Raw genomic sequence first — 18,396 nt, 5'->3', positions numbered from 1 at the left:
GCCCAAGGCCACTCAGCTACCAAGTGCCGGAATCAGGATTCAAATCCAGCAATGCAAACCAATTACTGGCTGAGACCTCCCGCAAGTAATTTAATCCCTCTGAACCTCAGTTTCTTTATCCATAAAATGGGAGTAATAGTACACTTGTGAAGAGGAAGATGACATAATCCCCGTAAACGGCTTAGAACAGTGCCTGGCACACGGTAAGTATTCAAACAATTGTACATGACTTATCATCTCTGTAGTGGTTGTTCCCCTCCCCCACCAGCCGCGGCTTCCTCCCCCGCAGTGCCAGCCCGTGACGTGGGTGCTGCCGCTCGCACAGTCTGGGTTTAATTGGAAACTAAAAGAGATGGAAGGATGTTCGAGGCCCCTCCCTTGACTCTGAACGGCCCCCAAGGGAATGTGCGACTCTCTCTCTCTCTCTCTCTCTCTCTCTCTAGCTACACCTCCCGCCAACCGCGGATACTGCTCCGGACAGGGCAGGGAGGTCTGACTGAGAAGGCGGTGCCGGAATGGTAGGTAAGGGAGGGTCGGGGAGGTGTGAATATGTTGGCAGAGGGCAGGCAGGGGACACACTGCGTCTTCTGAGCCCAATGCCAACTCACCAGGAGCCACTGGCCACGCCCATCATGGCCGTGGGCCGCTTCCCACCTGGCAGTCCGAGACTTGGCGCGCCCAGGTCTCAGCCGCCGGTGCGTTTTGGCGCACTGCGCTGGGGTGCCGGCAGAGGGCGCGCGAGGGGGCCTGGGGACCAGCAGGGTCCTGGCGGGAGGCGGGATTGGGGGGAGGGCCCTGGGCCGCCCCCTCCCTCCCTCTGCCCGCCTTGCCCGCCCCCCAGGAGCTCCAGGCTGGGAGGCAAGAACCGGAGGAGCTCCCTGCGCGCTCTGCCTGCTCTGCGCACGGCTCCTACCTGTAGAGTCCTAGGAGGCGCCCCCTCCCCGGACTCCTGTCATTTCTCCTCCTTCGGAAATCTCCCGCCCAGCTCCTCGCGTCTCGGACAGGCGGCGCTGGGACTCCGGGACAGGGCGCCAAGCTCGCAGTTGGTGATATGTAGACGCCCTCCCTCCTCACCGCGGTCCAACCTCGGAACCTGGGCGCCCTCCTGCCCGGAAAGTTTGGGGCTGGGCGCCATGGCCAAGAGCAGCTCCCTGAATATCCGCGTGGTGGAGGGCCGGGCGCTACCCGCCAAAGACGTGTGAGTACTCCCGGGGCGAGTCGGGGGTAAGGGGTACACCAAACATGGGATGGGGTGGAGGTCGCCCATTCCGCCTGCCGGGGAGGGTCTGTGAGGCGGGCGGGGGTTCTTGCCTAAGACCCCGCATTGGGGCAGATCCGCTTTCACGGAGCGAGAGGCCTCATACCATAGCTGTGCGGGTAGGAGGGGGCGCCCAGACTTAGCAGATGCCCCGCCCTGCCCCCAAGAAGGGGGGATGTCTTTGTTCCTGGGATGTGCTAAAGGGGGTCTTCCAGAGCTTCAGCCGTGGAGATTGGAGGGTCGGATTCTGTCGGAGTCCGGGAGGGGTTTGTGTGTGTGTGTGGGGGGGTCTCCTAGTCAGTCCAGGCAGGTGTCAGAGATGGGGCGTCTCCAGGCCTGGGTGGGCTCTTATCAACAGAACCTTGGGGAGGAGCCCAAAAGGCGGGGGATGCAGGTGGCCCCAGCAATTCTTCTGTGTGTATCTGGGGTTTAGGTTTGCAGAGTGTCACCAGATGACAAACTGTCCAGCCCACGGGGAAACAGGTCCTCTTGACCTAGAGCCCTGAGCTCCCCAGATAGTAGCTCTCAGCCCAGTGTGGGTCTTCCCTGGATGCTGAGTGGCTTGAAGAGCCAGCTCCCCACTGCAGGCCCCTCCTCAGCCAGATGTGATGGGGCTGGAGGACCCATGGGCTCCCTTTAGTACCAGTCCTTGGTGGTGCTTCCCTAGGGCTGAGTCAGCAGTTGCCAAATCAGCAGAAAGGCAGGAAGGACCCCCCTTCTGCTTGGCCTCGAGCCCAGAAGGGGCTGAGGGTGTTGGCACCTGGGATCCTTGGCAGGACATCGGCTGTGTGACCTTGAACCTGTTCCTCTCTGGGTCTCGATCTCCCATCTGTGCAATGGGAGATCTCAGACAGGGGTGTCCACACCCCATGCAGCTGGGAAGGTGGAGAACCTGTTAGCATTTACCTCCATGGCCACGGTGAGCAGGAACCTGGATTCTGAGCCTTTGTGCAGTCCAGGCTGGGGCTTGGCTCTCCCCCAGCTGTGGGTCCTCAGCGATGAGTACCCTGCCTTTGATTGCATGAACCTCCCCCTTCCCCAACACTGCAGCTTTGCCAAGGTGGGGGTGGGGGCTGCTGAGAACTCCCTCCATCCTCATCAACTACTCCAAATAAACATGCCCCTGAGATAGAAGCAGAGAGCTCGCTGTGCGAATGCAGCATCTGGACAAGCCCCCTGCCTCCCACTTTCCGCGATGCCCTCTCAGAGCCCCTGAGAATGAGAGGCTCCGGAAGTGTCTGGGCAATGAGGTTAGGAGTGGGGGCCTGGCAGCTGCTGGAGGGCTGGGGTGGGGGGGCTTCCAGAAACCAGGTTTCCATCTCACTGTGCTCTGCCCTCCACTGCCCCCCAATCCTGGCGAGGGCCATGAAGGAACTCCTTCTGCCTCTCCTTAGGAGGGAGTTGAGGCTCCCTTCATCAGAGGGGCTCTGTCCTCAGAGCATGCTGAGCTCTCCCTGCCCATGGGGACTCTCAGCTTGGGTGTGTTCTCTCTCCCAACTCCGAAGCGAAAGGGTCCAGATTCTTCCTGAAACCTCATCAGGTTTTCGGGGGGTTCCGACCTGGCATAGGAGGACTCAGCAGATAATTTTAGAGTTATTACTATCATTAATAATAGCAGCTGTCACTTTGTAAATTATGTAACTATCTAACCACTGTGCTGTAACTGAAACTAATATAAAATAATATTGAATGTCAACTCTAATTGAAAATAAATACATACATAAATAAATAAATAAATAAATAAATAAATATTTTTTAAAAAAACAATAGCAGCTGTCAGTCACCAAGGGCTGACTATATAGGGCCACATCCTGTGCTTATCTCATCCTGTGGTCCTATTAGTATCTCCATTTTACAAACAGGGAAAATGAGACCCAGAGAGGCAAAGTCACTTGCCTGAGATCATGAAGCTGAGATTTGAAGCCTGACTGCTACCATGCACAAACCAGACTCGGCAGGCAACAATGCGGGGCCCGCTTTCCCACGTTTGAGGTGGGGCAGGGGCCGTGGGAGAGGCCAAGGGTCTGAAGCGATCGAGGGTCTGGAGGGAGCAGCCCCTCTCCCGCCACTCTTGACCCTACCTGATAGGAGCCTGATAAGGCTCTTTTGCGTCAGAGTCCCGGAGCTGATGTATGAGGTTAGCTCCCATGAGGGTCTGGGGGTTAGGTCAGGTCAAAAGCGGGGGGGAACGTGTCCCTCAGCCCGTGGCTGGTAGGATCCCAGCACACATCTGCAGTTGGGGAAACTGCGGAATGGGAGCCTGCTTTCAATAAGCTCGGGGATAGAGAACCCAGAGACAGAAATGAGACGTAGGGGGTTACCCGGTCACTGGCATCCAGGGGGGTGGAGCCAGGTGGGGAAACTGAGGCTCCAATGGGTTTGGGATAGATCCAGAAGGGGAAACTGAGACCTGGGACATTGCACAGAAGGGGGACCAGAGGTGGAACCCAGAGAGGAACTCAGAGGCATATACCACTGCCCAGTCTGAAGTGTTTGGGGATGGGGACCCGATGGGAAAATGGAGGCACTGGAGCACCCTGCAGAGAGGGCCAAAGGAAGGAGTACAGAGAGGAAACTGAGGCACAAGGCAGGCTCCACCAGCAGACAAGGCTCAGGGTGGAGCCAGCTCCCAGTACCGATGTCCCTGTTCCTTGGAATCCCCGAGGCATTTGTGGATTGGTGATAAGCTGAGCTGAGAGAGGGTGGCAGCGAGAGAGGGACTGGGCAGGGGCGTTGAGGGAGGGGGCCATTTGGGGAAGGGGTCGTGAGCTAGGGTGAGGGGGGTGGCATTGGTTAAGAGCATGTGTGCTGAGCCCCTGGATTTGGATTCTGACTCTGCCAGATGGGGGTCGGGGAGGGCGATAGAGGTCCTCGTCCAAGGAGCTCACAGCTCAGAAATTGTGGGGGGCCTGGGAGACAGACGCTCAACGCAGGGAGAAACAAGAGGACAGGGCGATTTCGGATGCTCGGAGGCACTGGAGGTCAATTTTACATAGGGCAGTGGTGGTCAGAGACGACCTCTCTGAGAATGTGTCTTTTGGAGTGAGGTTTGAATGACAGGACGAAGCCAGCCATCACAAGATCAGGGACAGTGTCTTAGGTGGATGGAACAGCAAGTGCAAAGGCCCTGAGGCTTGACTGAGAGCTGGTGGAAGACAGAGGCCTGTGTGATGGAACAGGGGAGATGGGATGGACTGGTAACTCATTATGAAGGGGGGATGCTGGCTTGAACTGGCTAATGGATCAAGGCTCAAGGGATGGGGCACATCTGTTGGTTGAGTTCTGAGGTCTGGGTGCCCTGACCTACAGTGAGAGAGTCTGCTGAGGTCCATCCCCACTGAAAGCTGAGCCATGGGAGTCTCCTCCCTAGAGAAACTCCCATTGAAATGAAAAGCTGGCCAGAGCACTGCTTACCCCAGAGCGGGGAGTGAAAGCACCTGGGGGCAGAGCTCTAGGGCGAGCCTGTGATGCCTTCCTCCATGCATTGTCTCCTTAGTTCCTCCAAGCGCCCTAGAAAGTATGTTAATATTACGCCTGATGTCTAGAGCAGAGAAACCCAGGTCCACGGAGGGGAGGGGCCTTGCCAGGGTCCCACAGCCAGCAGGTGGGGAAGCCAGGCGTGACTCCCCAGCACGGGCTCTTCACTTCTGCTTTGGGCTTCCTGGGACCAGGACTTTGCACTTTCTGGCATCATGCCTCAATGTTCTGTTTCCGTGGGTGGAAGTCAGGGATTCCACATGTGTGGGTCAGGGATGCAGTGCGTGGGCTGTGCCGCCGCCGTGACGCCTGCTGGTCCCCTGAGGTTTCCTGCCTCTTAGCTAGACTTGCTGCGTGGCCCTGGGCAACTCCCCTCCCCTCTCGGAGCCTCAGTTGCCTCTCTCTGTATAATGAAGGCGATGGGGACCCCCACTCATGGCTGCCCTCTCAACCCCCATCCCCAATCACAGGTCTGGTAGCAGTGACCCCTACTGCATAGTGAAAGTGGACGACGAGGTGGTGGCCAGGTGAGGCGTGGAGAGACTGGGCCTGGCGGGGAGGGGAGCAGGTAAAAGGGGAGGGGCTCCTTCTAGACCTGGGGAGACCAGGCACAAGAATTCACAGCGAAAGGAGGAGCTGGAGGAGGGCGATGCTTACCCTGAGGGTGGACCTGTGGGCCTGATGGTGGTGGCTGCTGCCTTGTGCCCTGGCCTCAGGACCAGCAGCTGGGGCTGCCAACTCCGCTGCCCTTTCAGCCCTAACTGGTCCATACCTTCCCTCTGGACCTGCTTCTCCCTGGGGCTGACTCAGCGGCTGCCAGCCTGTGCCTCCCACGGTGGCCTCCCCGGGGGCGGGTATCTCACGCTTGGCTGGACTGGCTGGTTCCGGGCCTGCTGGGTGCTGCGGGCACCAGGGTGTGTGTGTGTGTGTGTGTGTGTGTGTGTGTGTGTACGTGTACCCAGCTGGGTCTGCTTGTGAATATGTGTGGGGTGTTGGATGGCTGGTGTGAATGCCTGTGGCCAGATATGTGTGTCCCTTGGGGTGTGCGGGCTCACAGGCTCACTTTGTGTACTTGTGTGTGGTGTGTGTATGTGTGCACACATAGGGGCTGCCCTGTACACACGTGTACACCCTAGCCGGCTTATTTGGGTGCCCAACGTGAGGGTGTTTGGTGTGTGAGTGAGTCCGGGCAGCGGTGGACATCTGGCTGGGCCATGCTTGGTTCCCACCCCTGCAGGCCAAGCGAAGGACAGCTGTCAGCCCCCGCAGGCCTGAGGGGGCGTGGGTGGGCGGGCAGCTGAGGCCTTGGTTCCTATGGAGACAGCAGGATTTCAGGATGCTGCTGGCGCAGGTTCTGGTCCAGATGGGCTAGGAGCTGGGGGCAGGGAGCCTGCAGCACCCCAGCTGACCCCTTCCATTGTTCTCTCTGTGCGCATGCTGCTCCCTTACCACATTCTGATTCTGCCCCCAAACCTGCAAACTGATTTTCTGTGTTACCCCAGGCTGCTATCTCCACCTCTCTGCGCTCTGAGGAGTCTTCCATCTCAGGGGCTGGGGAGCCTGAGGAACTTTCACCTGGGAAAAGGCCAGGGTGGGGGAAGAGGGCGTTTGGGAAGAAGCATCTATCGGATGGTGGTGCCCTGGGCTGGGACGGAAAGCAGAGAGTGTGTGCGTATGTGTGCATGCGCACACTCTTTGTTGGGGAAGAGTATATGAAAGGAAGGAGGATGGGCGTGGCAGGTGTGCAAACCAAATTTTGCAGCCATAAATTTGGTTGTGTCTTTACTGGGCAAGTAGGTTCTTTGTTCCCTGTTGGGCAAAGGGAAGTGTGTCTGTAGGGGTGTCAGGGTGCAGATGCTCTACGTGTGTCTGAGCTTTTCGTGGTTCTTAATCCCCCTGTGGTTTCCGCTTGCTTACTGAGTGTGCTGGTCCCTGCTGACTTCACCGTCTCCTGGCCCCTCACTCTCTTCCCTTTCTGTTCCTCAAACTCACCATGCTCATTCCTGCCTCAGGGCCTTTGCACATGCTGTTCCAGCCATTTGAAATGCTTGTCCTCATCCCCTCTCCCCACTTTGTCTGACTAGCTCCTGTAGGAATCCTTTCTATCCTATCCCCACTCCCAGACCCAACCGGGTGCCACTGAGCTAACCCCAATCACAGGACTTCTCTCACTGTCAGAGGAGCTCAAGAGAGAGCACATGCCCACTGAGGGGGCCTTTGTGGGGGCAGGGACCTTGGCACCTCTTCCTTTAATTTCCCATAACTCACAAGGCTTGGCACACCGTTGGGATGAGTGTTTATGAAGTGAGTGAATGAATGAATGAATGATGTGTGTTGTCAGTTACTGTGTATTTGTGTGATTCTGTGTGTGTGTGTGTGTGTGTCTGCCGTGTTCAAGTGTATGTATGTGAGTGTGTGTCTGTGGGTCTCTGTGTGTGTCTGGGCATTTTGTGTGTGTGTGTCTATGAATGTGTGTTTTCTCTGTGTCTACATGTGTTGATATGTAGAAACACATAGATGTGTATTTCTAGAGATTCCTGAGGCTGCATATGGGTATCTGTGTACGCGTGAATGCGTCTCTTTGTGTCTGGCTTGGTGTATGTGTGAGTGTCTCTGTTTCAGTGAGTATCCCCATGGGAGTGTGTGTGTGTGTGTGTGTGTGTGTGTGTGTGTGTATCTGGGTCCCCAGGTGTCTGCCACCTGTGTGGCTCAAGGGCCCCCAGCTCCCTGTGCCCCCCTTTGCAGGACAGCAACCGTCTGGCGCAGCCTGAGCCCCTTCTGGGGGGAGGAGTACACCGTGCATCTACCGCTGGATTTCCACCATCTGGCCTTCTACGTGCTGGACCAGGATACGGTGGGGTGTGTGTGCTGGGGACCCAATTCTGGGCACCTGAGGGGAGGCAGAAGAAAAGTGCCCACCCATCCATCCCCCCACCCAGCCCTTGACATCTGCCCCCACGTCTCCATGGGAGGGCCAGGGAACCCTGACTTGAACCCTCACCTGCCCGCCTTTCCGCAGGCATGACGATGTCATCGGAAAGATCTCACTGAGCAAGGAGGCAATTGCAGCTGACCCACGAGGTGGGTGAGGGACCCTGGCCCCCAACTGGGTGGAGAGAGGAGGGGGTGGCCCTGCCCAGAGTGGGCATTTGCAAGTGCATAGCAGGCGGCATGGAGAAGCACAGAGCCCCGAGTGGAAAATTATTTCGGTTTTTGTCTTTAAACAGGACAGAAATGTTGGGGTGGAGGTATGTGGAATGTCACTGATATGACAGTGGATGAGGAGAAGTGGGCAGTGAGGGCTCGTGTAGTCAAGGAAGGCTTCCTGGAGGGAGGGGAATGAGTTTGGCAAAGATGCTAAGACACGTCTCCGTGGAGTCTCTTCAGGCATAGGTCAGGTGAGGTGTGGTACTTGGTGGGGCTTGACTAGAGAGGGCCCTGGGTGCCAGGCCAGAATCTGGACTTTCTTCTGGGCGTACTGGGGAGCAATTGATGGTTCACAAGCAAGAAAGTGAAGATATTGGAGCCATATTATTGGAAGGCGGAGGGATAGGAGAGATTAGATACATTCTCAGAAGATCTCTATGCTGCTTTGTGGATACTGGGTCACAATGTCCAGTGGGCTAGGAGTAGTAGATCTGGGACACCAATTTGGAATCTGTACGATAATCAAGTAAGAGAAAACTGATGGCCTCCTGGAACTGGGGGTAGCAGTGGAGGTAGAGAGAGGTGAGATGGGGCTCCCACTTCCAGCAACATGGGGTCTAGATCCTTAGAAGGGCCCTCCTGCCACGTAACAGTGAGATCCTGAATTAGGTACAATTCCTAACACATTGTTGGATTTACTGTAAAGCAGGAAAACCCTCAGGATTCTCCTCCCATCTCCTCAATCATGAGCAAAACCTAACAGGCAGTGGTGAGCAATAGCAAGGGTTTCCCTGAAAGTTAATATCAGTATCAAATCTGCAGTCAATAGACTAAATCTCGGGCTAGGGCCAAGGCAGATGGTATTGACCCTGAGACCTCCCTTTTACACCAAGATCTTTAAAGAGGCCCAGCATAAGCAAGCACCACACCTCTCCAGGGAGAAGCATCCTCAAGTTAGGTTTCCCACGGAGTGAGATCAGACAAACATGACTCCACGATCAAAGATGACCACGCACACAAGAAAATGGGCCATCGTGAGGAAGAGAGACGGAAGCAATAGCCCTCAGATTTAGACCCATAAAGATTTCAGATTTTGTAATTCTAATGTACAGAATTTTTTAAAAATAAAGTATTTAAGTAAATAAAAATGTAATCACCAGAAAGGACCGGCAATGACCACAATAAGTTAAAGCAATACATTAATAACAGTAGACAGACCTAACAAAGCACCAAACCACACTTTTAGAGACAGCTGATCATTCAGAGAAGCGAGAATTTAGTGAGCTGGGAGAGAGAGCAAAAGAAATGATTTATATTTTAGCCCAGAGAAACAAGAAGGAAATATAAAAGAGAAATTCAGAGATGAAGAAAATAACTGAGAAAGCTTAAAAGCCACTTAATTGGAGTCGTAGAAGGAAAGGATAGAAAAAATTGGGGAGAGGAAATAATAATAAAAAAACACTGGGGAGGGGAAATGTTTTTTAAAAAATTGAATGCCTGGAATTTTCCAGAACTCAAGGGAGAACATGATTTTATAAGTAGGAGAAGCACAACCTGTACTACTAAGCAGAATTTAAAAACAAACAAACATCCTTCCCTAGACACATTGTAGTGAAACTGAAGAGCATCCAAAGAATAGTTTTTAAAATTAGAGAGAGAAAAAAAAGATAAGACCATTGACACAAGAGCAATTATTAGGCTGAAATGACTTCCCAATAACTGCAGTGGAAGCCAGAAGTCAGAGGAACTATACCTTCCAAGTGTTGAGAGGGAGGGAGGGAGAGAGGGAAGGAGGGAGAGAGAGAGAGAGAGATGGAGGACTTCATGTACCAGGGTGAAGGAGTGTGTGGTCAAGGGCATTGTCAGGGTTCAAATCCTAGCTCTGCCATTTACTAGCTGTGGGATCAAGGGCAAAGCTCCCTCCTCGCTGGGCCTCATTTTCCTCATCTGGAAGTGGGGGTAATTACAGCACCTCATCAGGAGGCTAACAGATGACTTAACACATTTTTTTTTAAGATTTTTTATTGGGGAATTGGGGGGATGGGAACAGTGCTGGGGAATTGGGGGAAGGGGAACAGACAAGTTGCTGTCCTTTTGTTCTTCAGTCTAGTTGTGGAGGACGTTGCTTCACTGGCCCAAGTTGGCACCATCATTGCGCTCTTCCCGGGCGAGGCACATCAGTCGCCGGCTTCTGTACGGCCGCTCACTGCGGCTGCTGGCCGCTCACGCTGGCTGCTGGCTACACACGGTAGCCCATGGCAACCCACTGCCATAGGGGCTACAGCCTACACTGTCGCCAGCGACTCACAGCAGCCCAGCTCCAGGTTGAGCTGTTGTTCAGCATCTTAGCTGTGGAGGGCAGTGTCACTGGCCCTCATATGTGGGATCCGAACCGGGTCCCTCTGGCATCCCAAGCCAGTTCTTAACCATCGCGCCACTCGGCCGGCCCTGACTTAACACATTTTTAATGTTAATTGAATTTTTAAGTTAACACAATGCCACGTACACGGTAGGTACTTAATAAATGTTAGCGCCTGCGCCCTCCAGGAATCGATAGCTGGATCAACCTGAGCCGCGTGGACCCCGATGCAGAGGTACAGGGTGAGATCTGCCTGGCTGTGCGACTGTTGAGGGATGCACGAGGCCGCTGTCTTCACTGCCATGTGCTCAAGGCCAGGTATGCTCATGCTGGGGTGTGTGGGGGGCAGTCTGAGAATATGCACAAGTCCCCTGGTTCCCCCCAGCTGCTTTGGCCTTTGGTACCTCTTCACTGCTGGGCTCACAACCAGAATCCCATGTGGGCAAACAGTTCAAGCTCCCCGGATTGCAAGTTCTTGGGGGTCAAAGCACATGTGAAATGCTTGCTGGGTCCCCAGTGACCAGCAACCAAAGGCAACACACTCAGCATGTCCAGAGAGATGGGTGGAGGTGTATTAATCAAATAGTAAGTGATAGGTAGCCAGTTCATACTGGCTTAAGCCGATTGGTTCCTATGAATGACAGGGAGCTTCAGGCATGGCTGGATCCAAGTGCTTAAATGGGGACATCAGGAATCTGTGGACACAGATTCCTCAGTGGTTTTTTGTGTTAGCTTCATTCTCAAACAGTCTCTCCCGCTAAGTGAGGGCAGAGATGGCCCCAGGCGCCCCAGCAGCCATTCTAACAACTTGGCAGCCCCAACCAAAAAAGAACTTCAGCCTCTTATCATTTCCAACCAATGTCTGGGGACTAATTCTTACTGGCTCAGTCTGGGGCACATGCCAATCTCCGAACCAATTACACTGACTCTGATTGGTCAGGCCTGAATCACAAGCCCATTCCTGGACTGGAGGGAGGGATCAGCCCACCTAAGTCATGTGGGCTGAGAGTGGGGCAAAGGAGGTCCTGTCGCAAAGAAACCTCTGAAGGGAGACAGATGCAGGGCTGGCAAAACCCACAGATGACCCTCTGGGGGCACCAGCTCATGGGATATCTATCTTCCCTCCCGCCTATTTGCCCCCTTCTCTCTCTTTCTCTCAGCTCCCCCATCATATTGCTTTCTTAAATACTTCCACCCCCTTTCTCCTCTCATCTCCCATCTTGTCTTTCTGCCTTTTTCCCCCCCACACCTTACTCCCCCAACCTTCACTTTTCAGCCAGTCCTCACCCAGGTTGGGGAAGATCTCTGTTTCTAGCTTGCTGTGTGACTTTAAAGTTCTTTCTTGCCCTCTCTGTGCCTCTCCAATCACCAGCTGGGGCTTCCAGGAGTCTGAATGAAAGGTACCCGGGGGGGGGGGGCAAGGGACAGGCTGAAGGACTCAGCATGGGCATGGGCTCCTCATCTGCTTTGCGTCCAGCGCCTCCACACCAGCCACAAGGCTGCGCGGGATCCTTGCAACAGGAAAGGGACAGATTGCTGTCGCTTAGCAACTGGGCTGGCTCCTAGGAAACCAAAGGCTTTGGATGCCTAGCACGGGTGGGAGAGGAGTAGCAGAAGGAAGCAAGCAGCCCCTGGGGGGTGTCCTGGATTTGGGGGACCTCAGGAAGGAGGGATGGGGGGGGGCTGACGGACATGACTTTGGGTTGTCATGACAACCAGAGTCAGGGGTCTCTGCCTCATGCCTTTTCTTGGGTCCTAGGTAGGGTGTGGGCATGAGTGTTTGTTGAATGAATGACTGAGCTGAGCCCTCACCACCGGCCAGCTGCTACGCTAAGTCCTTGACACACATCATCTGATTTAACCTGGGCCCTGTGAAGTTGGTCTGTAATTAGTTTCATTCTGCAGATGAGGAAACTGAAGCTCAGGGAGATGTGACTTTTCCCAGTGTCTCCCAGCCCATGAATGGCAGAGCCAGGCTTTGAACCCTGCCATCTGGTCTCCCATCCAGGAGCTCCAGGGGAACCGAGGCCCCCTTCCTTCTCCCCATTGCCCCTTAGCCTGCTGGGGTTTATGATGCAGGATATGACCTTTCTGTACCCCTGCGTCGGTCAACAGGAAGACATGGGGTTTGGACAGACATGGTGAGGGGGTGCTCCTCACTGGGTCCCTACAATGGAGTGGTTCATTGCCTTGGAAACAAGCGGCATTTGAATGGTCTACCCGGAACCCCTTTTCCAAGGTCCAGCTTGGGTCTTGGTCTGCGAGGGTCCTGTGTCCCTCATTTCTTTCCTCATCTGTCCCCAGAGACCTGGCCCCCCGAGACATCTCCGGCACTTCTGACCCATTCGCACGTGTGTTTTGGGGCAGCCAGAGCTTAGAGACTTCGGTGAGTGGTGGAGGGGGAACTAAGAAAGAACGGGGCATCCGGGGGGTGGGGACCCTGTCTCCCTCACTTCCTTCTTCCCCAGACCATCAAGAAGACGCGCTTCCCACACTGGGATGAGGTGCTGGAGCTGCGGGAGACGCCAGGTCCTCCATCCCCACTGCGGGTGGAGCTCTGGGACTGGGACATGGTGGGCAAGAACGACTTCTTGGGCATGGTGAGTACCCCCTCCGATACCCTCCATGGCTCCCCACTGCTTCCCAGGGAGAAGGAAGGGGAGGTGGGCTGGGTATCCCAGGGCCCGGAAGGGTAGATGTGAAGGCTGCCTCATCAGGTTTCCTGGCCCTGCTTGGGTAATGGAGTCCTACTGCCCCTTTGTACATTTGAGGAGACTGAGGGTCTCACACGTGCAGGAACCTGCCCAAGGTCACAGGGTCAGCCCAGATTTTGATTCAGGTATGAGCGTACCCAGGATGACCGTGTGCTGGCCCTGTGCTAAGTGCTCCGCTAGCCTAACCTCATTCACCCTCATGGCCACCCTATCATTGTGCCCATTTTACAGATGAGGAAACTGAGGCTCAGAGGCTAAGTGGCTTTCCCAAGGTTTTATGACTAAGAACAGGCAAAGCCAGCATTTTGCGTGCAGGTCTCTCGAACTCTAGACTCTAAGCCCTTAGCTCCTATTCTTGGAAGAACTGAGCTCAAGGTGTTTCTCTTGGAACCTCAGTTTCCCCACCTGTAGAATGGGTGTGATTGTTCCCGCCTCTCGTTAGTAGTGGATGTACATCAGGGTTGACAGTTTTTAAAAGGAGGCAAGATTAGAACAAGTAAGAGGGAAGCTCGGTTATGCATCGCTGGTGGGAACGTAAAATGGCACAGCTGCTTTGGAAAACGGTCTGGCATTTCCTCAGCCGGTTAAAGACAGAATTACCACGTGACCCAGCAAGATCACTCCTAGGTCTGTACCCAAGACAGGCGAAAACCACATGTCCACAGAAAACTTGTACATGAATGTTTATAGCAGCATGGTTTATAATAGCCCCACGTGGAAGCAACCCAAATGTCTATCAACAGATGAATGGATAAACACAGGGGGTCTATCCACACAATAAAATATTATTCAGCCATATAAAAGAACAAAGTACTGACACACGCTACAACATGGATGAATCTTGAAAACATTATGCTAAGTGAAAGAAGCCAGTCCCCAAAAAAACCCCCACACATATTACGTGATTTCATTTATATGAAATGCCTAGAATGGGTGAATCAATCTATAAAGACAGAATGTATAGATTAGTGATTGCCGGGGGCTGGGGGATGGGGAGTGACTGTTAATGGGTACAGGCTTTTGGGAGGGCTGATAAGAAATGTTCTGAAACTAGTGGTGATGTTTGCACGACTCTAAATGTACTAGAAGCCATTGAATGATACACGTTCAATAGGTGACTTGTAGGGGTGCAAATTATATCTCTATAAAGTTATTTAAAAAGGAGGTGGGGTTCGAGGACCCTCTGGACTGTCTTTAAGCCTTTTGATAGATGCAATTGTATCCTTAAACGGGGCTGAAAATACAGTCAGTCCAGGCATATTGTCTCTAGCAGCTGTTGTGACCTTGGGCAAGTCACTCTACCCCTCTGAATCTCAGTTTCCTCTACTGTCCCTGGAGACCCTCAGTGCCCTGGCAGGACTAATAATTTGAGACCGGGGGGAGGGAGTGTCACTGCTGTTGTGTCAATGGGCTACCGTGGGGAAGGTGGAAGGGGCCTCTGGCGGGCTATGCTGCCCCTGCTTGGGTGGGCAGTCTGAGCTTTTCTTCCAGGGCTGGGTGGGGCAGGGCAGGACTCAGTCGAGGGTCTGTATGTCCCCTCACAGGTGGAGTTCCCCCCGAAGGTCCTGCAGCAGAACCCACCCAATGGCTGGTTCCGTCTCCTGCCCTTTCCCAGAGCCGAGGAAGATTCTGGGTAAATGTGGGTGCGGTGGGAAGAGGCCAGGCTGGAACCATGTTGGGTTCCATCTTCAGCCCGTGGTCAGGTCCGCACGGGTGCCCACGTCAGCCCACAGGCTATCACCATGTCACTTCATTCATTCAACGAAGGTTGAGTGTCTCACAATGTGTGTTTACGTATGTCCACATGAGTTTACCGTATACCCATCTACCTGTGAATGTGTCAGTTCACAGTTGTTGATGTGTGTGTTCAGAACCTTAGGTCCTTCCACACCTGTCCACACCTGTTCACACTGTCTGTTCTTATACACTTGTTTATACCGGCCACACCGTTGACACTGTCTGCGCTTATCCGTTCCTGTTTATGCCGGTCAATGTCTGTTCACACCTGTTTAGACTGGACACACCTGTTCACACCTGCCCACAGCTGTCCACACCTGTCTTCTTTTGCAAATATCCATGCTCCTTACCTGTGTTCACACCTGCCCATCTTGGCTCTCCGCACCTGCCCGTACATACTTCCCTACTTACCTACCTGTGATCTGACCCTGGTCAGGGGGAACCTGGGTGCCCTGCGGCTGAAGGTGCGCCTCATCGAGGACCGCGTCCTGCCCTCGAAGTGCTACCAGCCCCTCATGGAGCTGCTCATGGAGTCTGTGCTGAGGCCGCCAGAGGTGGGTGCGTCAGGCAAGCAGCTTCACTGGGGTCAGGGTGGTGCATGCGGCCCTGGTCCTGGCCTCCCCCTGCTTCATGGATACCTATCTGGGCTCTTCTGCTTCGGGGTCTCAGGACCCTGGGCCACCTTACCTGCCTCCTGTTCTTGCCCAGGAGGATGATGCCAGCCCCCTGGCTGTGCTGGAGTTGACCTCGGGGGACTGCCGCCAGGACCTCGCCACCAAGCTGGTGAAGCTCTTTCTCGGCCAGGGCCTGGCTGGGCCCTTTCTGGATTATCTCACGCGGCGTGAGGTGGCGCGGACCAGTGAGTTTTGCCCAAATGACCCCCAGACATCAGTCCCCAAGGATGGGTCTGCAGAGGGTCTCTGGGGGAGAAATGGGAGGGGAGGGACTCAGGCAGAGGACAGGGGCTCCTGTGTGTGTGTGTGCGCGTGTGTGGAGGGTTCCCTGTGCTGTGCGTCCCAGCCAGCAGATTTTTGTTACTCGTGAGCTGTGTGACATTAGGCAGATCGCTTAACCACCCTGGGCCTCTGTATTGTGAATGAAGTTGATATTACTGGTTTCCTTGGTTCCTGAGGCGGGAAGAATCCTGACCCCCACCTTGGGTGGGTGGGGTGAGGTGGGTTCAGCCCCCCAAACCCCAGCAAACACTTCCCTCTGTCCTCCCAGCCGACCCCAACACCCTCTTCCGTTCTAACTCCCTGGCATCCAAGTCAATGGAACAGTTCATGAAGGTGAGTGGACGAGGGTCTGCTGGGGCCTGGTGGCAGCTTCCTTAAGAGGACCCCCTTCCCAGTACTTACCCGGACACCAGAGCTTGGCTGACTTCAGGTGGCACTGGGTAGCTGAGCTGGGGTGCTAGTGGTGAGTGCCTAGCCTCGCCCTGTGTGGCACGCCAGCCCTTGGGCATGTCCCAGCCTCGCTTTGAACCTCTCCCTGCATGGTCCCCCTGCCCCTAACTCACGGGCACCCTCCGGCCTCACCCTCAGCCATGCCCTGTGTGGTGCCCCCTGCCCCCAGCTCGTGGGCATGCCCTATCTACACGAGGTCCTGAAGCCGGTGGTTAACCGTGTCTTCGAGGAGAAGAAGTACATGGAGCTGGACCCATGCAAGATGGACCTGGGTCGCACCAGGTGAGCAGAGCTTGAGGGGTGACCCCAGACCCCCTGACAGCCCCCTTGTCCGCTTGGAGCCTTGTCAGGCTGGGTCTGTGCCGGCTGCCACCCCCTCAGGAGCCCTGCATTCCACCCCAAAGTCCCTTGTGCGAGGCTCAGGCTGCCTAGTGTAGCGGTTCCGGGCAGGGCTTTGAAATCTGAGCTCCTTGGGTTCAAATCCCAGCTCTGCCACCCCTAGTAGTGTGCAAGTTACTTACCCCTGTGGGGCTGTGAGAATTGAGTTATGTACGCAGAGCCCAGCATTAACTAATACTCCATAGTATAGGTGTTTCTATTATTGTTGGGGTGGCCTCCATTCCATGCCTTTGTGGGCTCCCCTTCTCTTTCCAGGACCTCCCCCACTCCAGTCAGGGTGGGCGGGCTTGTTCCCACCAGGCCACAAAAGCTAGTTGCTGGGCAGTCCATCGGGGACTATGGTAGGGACAGGAGAGGGTCTTATCTTCACTTTGGGCCCTGCCCAGCAAGCGCTGCCCACACTTTCCAAGCACGCCAGAGGCAGGCATCTGGGCCCCTTTTGCCAGACGAGGAAACCGAGCCTCGGGGAGGGGAGGTCACCTGCCTAGGGTTGCACAGCTGGGAAGTTGCACATCAGGGATATGAACCCAGGCCCTGAGCAGAGGGCAGAGTCTGTCTGGGAAACCCAAGGTGAAAGCTTTTCCCAGCACATCTGGCAAGGATGGCGCAGGGGCATCTGGCGACCTGGGCAGGGGAAGGTAACAGGCTGACTCAAGCGGGCAGCCCTGAGTGCTAATCTTGGCTTTGCCATCTGTTTACAAGGTGACCTCTCTGAATCTCAGTTTCCTCATCTGTTAAATGGGAACGATCAGGCTAACATAGCCCCTCAGGTTGCCATTAAGATTAAACGATATATTTAGTTATTTAATGCCAAAGACATTAGTTCAAGGCTTAGCTCGCTAGGTCCAGGGCACAGTGGGGCTGAAAACCCCCAGCCTGGCTTCTGTGGAGTTCTCAATCTGAGAGTGGGCAAGCCAGCCCCTACACCTGGTGGGAACAAGAAAGGAAGGAACGGGCTCATTGCAGATAGACAAGTGTTATTCCATCATCCACTCTACAAAACAATTGCTGAGCATTTACTGTGTGCCAGGCACTGGCTGAACACCGAGTTCACAACAGAGAATAAATGGGCACAAATCCTTTTTCTGGGGCGAGACAGATCACAAACGAAAGAAGGTTCCTGTAGGTGATCAGTGGAATGAAGGATGATAAACCCGGGGAGAGTGGTGAGACGTGCCAGGAGCAGGGGAGGGGCTTGTGCTATTCCATAGGGTGGTTACAGTGACAGCCTCTCAGAGAAGGGGACATTTGAGCAAAGACTTGAAGGAGGTGAGGGAGGGAGTCATGTGCAGATCTAGTAGGAGAGTGTTCCTGGCAAGGGGAACAGCAAGTGCAAAGGCCCTGGGGCGGAAACGTGTGTCTGGCATGTCCATGTTGAAAATGCATTGTGATAATGTGCAATGGGGGAGGGACGGCCTCTTTGAGGAGGTGACATTTAAGCTCAATGTGGGGGCAAGCGTGTCCCAGGCAGAGGGAACCATATGTACAAAGTCTCCAAGATAAGAATGAGTTCTGTGTGTTTAAGCAGCAGGAAGAAGCCAGGTGGGGATGGTAGGAGGGGAAGGTTGCGGAGGTGGGATGGGAAGGTGGGTGCTGTCTGAGCCCAGTGGGGGTTGGGGGAGGGTTTTGAGTGGATAGGGGCTGGGCTCTGAGACAGAGCCTCTCCACTTGCTCCCCCAGGAGGATCTCCTTTAAGGGCACACCCTCGGAGGAACATGTGAGGGAAGCCAGCCTGGGGCTGCTGACCGGATACCTGGGGCCCATTGTGGACGCCATTGTGGGCTCCGTGGGGCGCTGCCCGCCTGCCATGCGCCTGGCCTTCAAGCAGCTGCGCCGGCGTGTGGAGGAGCGCTTCCCCCAGGCGGAGCACAAGGTGGGCCAGGCTCCCCCGTTGGGCAG

General features: G+C 54.8%; 1 protein-coding gene across 1 annotated transcript in view; it reads left to right on the top strand.

Annotated features, from left to right (window-relative positions):
• Positions 1–384: 384 nt before the first annotated feature.
• Positions 385–18,396, top strand: part of RASAL1 (RAS protein activator like 1) — a 36,496-nt gene continuing 18,484 nt past the window's right edge. Inside the window, exons 1-14 of the mRNA XM_019641620.1 lie at positions 385–518; positions 986–1,198; positions 5,206–5,262; positions 7,481–7,594; positions 7,755–7,816; positions 10,430–10,559; positions 12,546–12,627; positions 12,710–12,841; positions 14,500–14,588; positions 15,129–15,246; positions 15,401–15,551; positions 15,917–15,981; positions 16,268–16,380; positions 18,178–18,370. Coding sequence (XP_019497165.1) covers positions 1,134–1,198; positions 5,206–5,262; positions 7,481–7,594; positions 7,755–7,816; positions 10,430–10,559; positions 12,546–12,627; positions 12,710–12,841; positions 14,500–14,588; positions 15,129–15,246; positions 15,401–15,551; positions 15,917–15,981; positions 16,268–16,380; positions 18,178–18,370 — 1,371 coding nt within the window. The 5' untranslated portion in view covers positions 385–518; positions 986–1,133. The remainder of the gene's footprint in view (positions 519–985; positions 1,199–5,205; positions 5,263–7,480; positions 7,595–7,754; positions 7,817–10,429; positions 10,560–12,545; positions 12,628–12,709; positions 12,842–14,499; positions 14,589–15,128; positions 15,247–15,400; positions 15,552–15,916; positions 15,982–16,267; positions 16,381–18,177; positions 18,371–18,396) is intronic.

Source organism: Hipposideros armiger, unplaced genomic scaffold (assembly GCF_001890085.2).
Source record: "Hipposideros armiger isolate ML-2016 unplaced genomic scaffold, ASM189008v1 scaffold_62, whole genome shotgun sequence".
NCBI classification, from domain to species: Eukaryota; Metazoa; Chordata; class Mammalia; order Chiroptera; family Hipposideridae; genus Hipposideros; species Hipposideros armiger.
The sequence above is the reverse complement of the archived record's forward strand: the minus strand, read 5'-3'. Positions and strand labels throughout refer to the sequence as shown.